The sequence below is a fragment of the Engraulis encrasicolus genome, chromosome 8 (genome assembly GCF_034702125.1).
Source record: "Engraulis encrasicolus isolate BLACKSEA-1 chromosome 8, IST_EnEncr_1.0, whole genome shotgun sequence".
NCBI classification, from domain to species: Eukaryota; Metazoa; Chordata; class Actinopteri; order Clupeiformes; family Engraulidae; genus Engraulis; species Engraulis encrasicolus.
Window position 1 is genome coordinate 38,157,530 of NC_085864.1, and position 7,846 is coordinate 38,165,375.

The window sequence follows — 7,846 nt, forward strand, 5'->3', positions numbered from 1 at the left end:
ACAAAGCAGCCCATCTGGACAGAAGAGCACCTCTTGTAAACCAACCAACTCCACACTTCCATCTTCAATCCTCCACTGTGCCTTTATTGGAATGCCATGAAGCAGAGAGAGCAGCACTGAAGCAGTGAGAGGGGACTCAGGTCAAATTATATCTGAAAGTGCTCACTCAGGCCTCCGCTTCCAATCCCATACCCCCAGATACACACATGCACTCACACACGCACGCGTACACACACACATCCACGTACACACACATACACACACGCACATACACACAAACGGACAAATAGGCACATGCACACACACACACACACACACACACACACACACACACACACACACACACACACACACACACACACACACACACACACACAAACACACACACACTAGGTGATTAAATAACTGGGTTTCTTCTCTGTGTCCATGCTTCACTGGAAAACAGCAGAGAGAGAGAGAGAGGGGTAGAGAGAGAGAGAGAGAGAGAGAGAGAGAGAGAGGCGAATTCGAGACAGGCGAATTCTTGTTTGTGGCCCGATTGTAATTACCCCTGAAATGGATTTTTTACCTCGTCTTTTTTGTTGTTGTTGTGCCATTCCGATGTACCCAGTGACGCAGAGCTGTGGCCAGCTGTGGCCCGCAACTAAACACCACCACCCCTCCACTACAGTACAAATGGAGTTTCACTTCTGAGATTGTCATCACCGATGATGAATAGGGGTCTCGAAATGACCTGATATGCAGTACTACCAAATTGGATGTGGCACGGCGAAATTGATAACCATCGATACGGTATGCTTACATTATGAACCTGATTGTATTGGGCAGAGTTTAAGATTTGATAGAGATGTAATTACATGTACGTATAAGCATAGTGTTATGAATATAGGCCTACGGTTACACGAGCAGTACACCACACACACACACACACACACACACACACACACACACACACACACACACATACATACACGTACGCACATACATTCAACACACACACGTTCAACACACGCACACACAGACACATACACACACACACACACACACACACAGACACACACACATACACACACACACACACACAAATAAATGCCGCAATATAAACCAGTCTCATTCAGTGGAAAATGTAATTAACCCCCCTCCTCCTCCCCCTGGCATGAGACGGCAGCGTAATGAAATTCCTTCCATTGTTTTAAGAGTTGGCCTTTCAATAGTGAAAGAGCTTTCTTCATTTAATGCTGAAATGTTTCTTTCCAAATGTTCTGAGCCTATAGTGGCTGTTATGGACATTTGGAGAAGCTGTGTGTGTGTGTGTGTGTGTGTGTGTGTGTGTGTGTGTGTGTGTGTGTGTGTGTGTGTGTGTGTGTGTGTGTGTGTGTGTGTGTGTGTGTGTGTACTTGTGTGTGTGTACTTGTGTGTGTGTGCGTGTGTGCATGGGTGCGTGCATGCATTGGTTCGTGCGTGTATGTGTGTGCATGCGCACATGTGCGTGTGTGTGTTTTAATGATGTGAACTTGTGAACTATGCCTGAACACTGTTTGTGTGTGTGTGTGTGTGTGTGTGTGTGTGTGTGTGTGTGTGTGTGTGTGTGTGTGTGTGTGTGTGTGTGTGTGTGTGTGTGTGTGTGTGTGTGTGTGTGTGTGTGTGTGTGTGTGTGTGCCTCTTCATAACTAATGTATAAACACTATCTCTTGGCTTCATAAAGTCTGATATTCCAGGCGCCGTTCTCCACTCCAAATGCCATATTGCACAACGCAACCAAAGCTCAATTCAGAAAGCCAAAGCCGTAGCCAAGCTCCTTATCTAAAATCCCCACAAAACGCACCTTGTTTACTGTATCCGGAACTAGTGTCAGAAACGAAGCGTCTCGCGATACCAAACACTCCCTGTTAAGGGGCTCATGAAACTTTCATGAGACTCCATTTTGATAAATGCTGCAGGCATTCAAAGGGATGTGAGAACTGCTGTCTTGAACTGATTATTACACACTACTACAGTATAGTAAAACCGACTGTTGTTGTTACACTTGCTTGTCCATTAATTATTTGATTTGTATGTTGAAACAGGATACTCATTCAAAGTGATGTAAGACCTGCTGTGTTGGATTGGGTACGTTCATATGCACAGTTGAAAAAAGATGAATTGAAAGGGATGAATGACTTGAATTGGGTATTATAATCAGTCTGGCTTGACAGTTAAGACATTGGCAGCAGTGTCAGCGAAAGCAGGATTCTTTTTATTTCGACCAGGTAAATCATTTAAAACTTTTCTATCACTGTAAAACAGAATTACTGATGGAGAATCAATTTGGACCATAAGTCACCATGTAAAAAAAAGTGTGAACAATGGTCCTTGATGTGCATGCAGTGTGTGTGTGTGTGTGTGTGTGTGTGTGTGTGTGTGTGTGTGTGTGTGTGTGTGTGTGTGTGTGTGTGTGTGTGTGTGTGTGTGTGTGTGTGTGTGTGTGTGTGTGTGTGTGTGTGTGTGTGTGTGTGTGTGATGTAATGCTGTTGGTAATGTGTGTGTGTCTCGCTTTGTCTTTTTTTATCAGGACCATGGACAGGGGCAGGCTTTAGAATGTACTGTACTGACAATGTACTCTACTGCAAAAGACTGTGAATGGTGAATGGGCCATAATTTATATATTGTTGTCAGGGAAGGATCGTCTTTTGGACTGCTGCTTGGCCAAGTCTCTTGAGACCTCCACCAAGTAGCAGCCAGAAATACCTGAGGTGGTTTATGCCCAGGCAAGCACCCAGTGCCCTTAAAGTACACCAAACAAGCAGCATCAGACTGAGCAGAATGTTACTGACGGACCAGAGGAAAGAACAAGTGTGTGTGTGTGTGTGTGTGTGTGTGTGTGTGTGTGTGTGTGTGTGTGTGTGTGTGTGCGCGCGCGTGCGTGCGTGCGTGCGTGCGTGTGTGTGTGTGAGAGAGAGAGGGGGGGGGGGGGGGATTGGACACCCAGCTGCCTTCTTCACATGTCTTTGTATGTTGAACCTATGCTAATGTGTGCGCGGTAGGGGAGTGTCAAGCCTGTGTGTCATACAGTATGCATGCATCTCCCTCTTGTGCTCCGAACTGGTAAACCACCACGAAATGCACCCATCCGAAAATCAGCATTCTTAAAACGCATTAGAACGTCTGATCCAAACCCCCGTAGCGGTCCATTAGGTTAAGTTGGCAACGGTGCTACATTTCTTCCCAATGTTTATCCTAGTTACGTCGACGGCATTAGGTTTTCCAAGCCCGTTAAAGTTGCCAGCCGACGCCCCCTTGTCCTATACCTACCGTTCGCACGGAAAGTTACAAGCGCGTGAAGGGGGGAAGACATACGCAGATCCGAATGGCACATGAGAGACTGACAGGCTTCTAGTATGTATCCCGGGTAATGTGTTGCTCTGTGGTTCTTTTCTTTCATGCATGCGAATGACAGAAAGATAACGGACATACAGAATATGTATGAATGGGGGTGCAGCTGGCTACGGTGAAGCTTGTCGATTATCAAGCACCATACGTCATTGCAATCCGCGGGGATTGGCTGAATTCTTTTCCCTTTTTCTCAGTTTTTGCAACCCCGGCTGGTCTTCAACTCCGGAACAGCGGCAGCCCAACAGTAACGTCAGGTAAAACCGTGTGCCTTTTTTCCGTAGTAAATCCGCTTTTGTTTTATGGATTGCTGGTGTTGCGATGAATAAGGAAAGATTTGGTGATGGGTCCACGGCATTCTAGGTGGGAAATCATTTAATTGCATCTGTATTCGGTGACTGCGTGCTCGGATTGATTCGCTGATTTGATGGCTGGCTGCCTTATCTGAAGGAATGCCGCAGTTGAGAGAAGAACCGAAATAACTGCGGTTCACTTTTCAATTGTTTGAGCTGATGATTGACGCGTACTGCATACACAATGAGGGAAACATTCTTGTGTATAGATTTATCATAACGGTTGATCTATGGAACAACTTCAAGTTCCCTTCAGATATTCCAAGTTAAGCCCTCAGCTGTTCACGAGATGGACGTGCATGACAGTGGTGTGTGGGGAACAGAATTCAATATCGGAGGGGTGTTTGCACTGCACCGCCCCGTTCCTTGCTGTATAGAAGCAATTGTGATTCAGAGACCCCTGTTTTACTGTGCGGTAAGGGGAGGTTTTGCGGCTTGCAATGCATGGCATGCTCTGTGAAACATGTCAGTGTGACAATGCGTATTTATTGACTGTCTCAATGTATCTGTCTAATTCCCGATCTTGTTGGATCCGTTTTTAGGGTGATTCCTACGGGACTCCGAGACCACCGCACTCCGGAGGAATGGTCGCAATATAGCGGTTTTTGGAGATACGCTCTGGCGGAGATAGTATTCTCGGCGTTTCTTCCTCTCATTCTCGGAATATACTCTTTGTCTGTGAAACGTGCTAAATGAGTGCCAGGACATCCGAGAATTTGGCGCTTTCCTCCATACCACACTGCACCTTCAACGGGACTGCCCGAACCAATGGCACCTGCATCGAACAAATGGATCAGCTGTTCCAGTCCTTCTCATCCACCGCTGTGCTCTTCGTGCTCATTGCACTGATCATTGGAATCATGTTTCTTTCGCTGGTCACTTTTCACTTCCACAAATGTAAGATGAAAAAGAGAAAGATACAACGGGCACAGGAGGAGTACGAGCGCGACAACTGCAGCCCCAAAACCCTCAAAGGGAAGCCAGTGGTCAGGCCATGTATCATGGTGAGACCGGGAAAACGGCCACCCGCCGCAGTCCAGAGGAGCCAGTCAGACACACCGTCTCAGGAAGAGTCCAGTGTCGTTGCACCGATCCCGACGAACGAGTCAAAAGCCAATACGCGACACACGGACCAGGCAAACGGACAGAATTTGCTGGAATCTGTCGCGGTGTCTTCTTGATAATGCAATACCACGAAAGCATTTAAGGAACAATGTAAATAGATACCGTGTATTCATACTATTACCTTACCTATAGGGGTTAACTAGATTCTACAATTCTACAAGCATGAACAATGATAAGTCTTCAATATAGCTTCTGCTGGAGCGCGAAGCAGCCATTAAGAACGGTTAAATACTTTATACAGAGCGGACACTCTGCTTTTCTGGAATCCTTGACAGTTTTCACCGTCCCCTCCCGGGGGACCTCACCGGCCTAGAGCTTGGTGGAACCGAGGACCATCTGCGGGCAAATGGAAATAACTACTGGCTAACATAGCCATGCAGCCAGTCAGTGGACAATGTGCTACTTTATTTCTCCTGCCAACGAAGTGTATGTATGTGTATGCAAGCAAGGGCAGACGCGCAGGAAAAATGACCGGGCGCGTTGTACATCTTGTATAGTAGACTGTCGCTGTCCAGTGCTGAAGTGCTGAAAAGGAGGAGGCGACGCGGTCTCATGTTGCTCTTCCCGTAGATCTCCCCCGTTAGTCGCGTATTTTTCTTTAGTAGACTCCCTTCTATTGAGTTTATGGTAAAAAAAAAAAAAATCATTCAACGTTATGTGTTTCAGTAGAGCATAATGCCTTCAGTTAAGCTAGCTTATAGCCTAGTAGTTGGAGAGTTAAACTTGGGCATTTTTAAGTAGTAGCCTATACTTTTAACTAAGCGCTATTTCCCTGCCTTATTAACCTGGCCTAAGACATATGCGTAATTTTATACCCAGCTAAACCCTTTCCCGAGACTGTTAACGTGAAATTGCAGCTACTAGTGGTTGTATACCCTTGTTTTGGTCACGGTGCTGTATAGTGATATTTATGTAGGTACTACTATAGGCATATTTAAGTTAGCCATTCTACAGCTCAATCAAACTAATGCTTTTATTTCTCTTCTTTCAACTTCCTTCTTTATTCTTTTTTTCTCGCTCATATATTTTGCCTTTAGATGAATATATAAACGATTATTATTCTTTCTCGATAATTCATTTCAACCATACGATTATGAAAGTGTAACTCATGATCTACAATAAATGAGTACTAATTTTAACATTGTCTGTGCATTTCCTTGACACAGGTTGGTTAGGAAAATGGCTGAAAGGGTTAGAAAAGAGGCCTGTGAAATTCTCAAAGCCTCTACATTGTATTGTGTAAGACCTTGTGTAAGATCTTAACTGTTCCAAAGGGAACCTATAGCAGATACATTTATTTTATCGTTTCACACAGATCATTGGCCATTGTGGCCTTCGAGAACCCATTCAAGGCCATGTGCCTCTAGGTTGTGTGTAGTGTAGAGTGAGTCCTCACCTGAATATTAAATTAAGTTTAGCACAGTCTAATCAAATCAGTTAAGCCTTTTACACTCGTATAATAAATTTATTGCACACTCACATAAATGTACCAGTTTGTCTGAATGCTTCTCTGGCCTGCCTGCCCTGTCACCTTGACTTGCTCCCATGCATCTGCAATCTGGAGGCGTGCAGGCAGTAAGCAGCCAACCCTGAACCAGTTAATTACCATCCAGTTAAATGGCCCTTCCCCAGCAAATGGACTGGCAGTTGTGCACGGCAATTGATTATACTGGGAAATTCCTCTGCAAAGGTTTATTACACGGGTACTGATGGTGGTAATGAAACATTTTGTATACAGATACACACCTACACACATTGTACACACAGCTACTCATGCATGCATGGATGCACACACACACACACACACGCACGCACGCACGCACGCACGCACGCACGCACGCACGCACGCACGCACGCACGCACGCACGCACGCACGCACGCACACACACACACACACACACACACACACACACACACACACACACCTCTGGGGAATGATTTCAATTTCCTTCCAAGGCGAGCTTCACCATTTATGCAAATGCTATTAAATGCTGGAATGGGGAGGAGAACCCGCTGTCCAGTAATCACACGTGCAGGGTCTGGGGGTTGGGATGACAACATGGCTCCTATACACATTCAACTGTGCAATGTTAATTCAACACTTAGAGAGTTGATTTAGCCCTCTGAGGAGTTCTTCTTGAATTTGACCTGAACATTCTACAGCTCCCAAAGAACCCAAAAAATCCTGCAAAGTTCTTGTGACTTCATAGTGAGAACTCAAAATACTCCTCACATCTTCTAGAGTGTTTTTTTGGTCCCAGAGTGCTCTCTAAGTGTTGATTTAACACTGCAGAATATAGTCTTTCAATTCATCCACAGGTATAGCCGTTCCTTACCCGAAAGCCACTAGAGCAGTGGTTCTAAACCTTTTTTGAACAAATGCCTCCTTGGCCTCATTCCAAGCTTACTATCGCCCCCTTGACCTCAGCATAAGTATGACAACGTCCCCTTAGTATTAAAAAAATAAATGGACTAATGCCCCCCAAAGGCAAATAAGCACCGCTTCCCTCTCATCTGTATCCTTCTCAACGCCCCCCTAGGGCTCCCCAAAGCCCCATGGGGGGCTGTACCGCCCCCATTGAGAAACACTATATTAGAGCAATTACTCTCCAGAACTAGTGGGATGATCCACCTTCATCCTGTGTCAAAGGGCTGATTGGCTGAAGGACGCATGATCCATAAATCAGTCAAAGGACAAATTAAACCATATTGACCATGAAGAAGGCTGACAGTCTAGTAGCATGACATCTCACTTGTCACACACAACGCATGCTTGCTTGCACACACCCACCCACACACACGCCCACACATACACACACACACATTCTCTCTCCTTCTCACACACACATAATCTCATTCTTCATTCTCTATTTATCCTTTCTTTCTCTGTGTGTCTTCCTTAACACTACTTGCTTGTTCTGCATGTGAATGAATGGGGGGACTTAGTTAACTAATGCCGGTCCTAATGGATTTTCTCAGTGAGATAATGAGGAGTTAAT

General features: G+C 45.3%; 1 protein-coding gene across 2 annotated transcripts; it reads left to right on the forward strand.

Annotated features, from left to right (window-relative positions):
- Nucleotides 1-3,490: 3,490 nt before the first annotated feature.
- Nucleotides 3,491-5,872, forward strand: LOC134453673 (uncharacterized protein C11orf87 homolog). Of its 2 annotated transcripts, none has more exons than XM_063204462.1 (2): nucleotides 3,491-3,626; nucleotides 4,265-5,872. In XM_063204462.1, the coding sequence occupies exon 2, from the start codon at nucleotides 4,415-4,417 to the stop codon at nucleotides 4,901-4,903; it is 489 nt and encodes a 162-aa protein (XP_063060532.1). In that variant the 5' UTR covers nucleotides 3,491-3,626; nucleotides 4,265-4,414; the 3' UTR covers nucleotides 4,904-5,872. The 2 variants fall into 2 exon arrangements, with proteins under 2 accessions (XP_063060532.1, XP_063060533.1); XM_063204463.1 differs by lacking the exon at nucleotides 3,491-3,626 and adding an exon at nucleotides 3,691-3,732.
- Nucleotides 5,873-7,846: the final 1,974 nt, after the last annotated feature.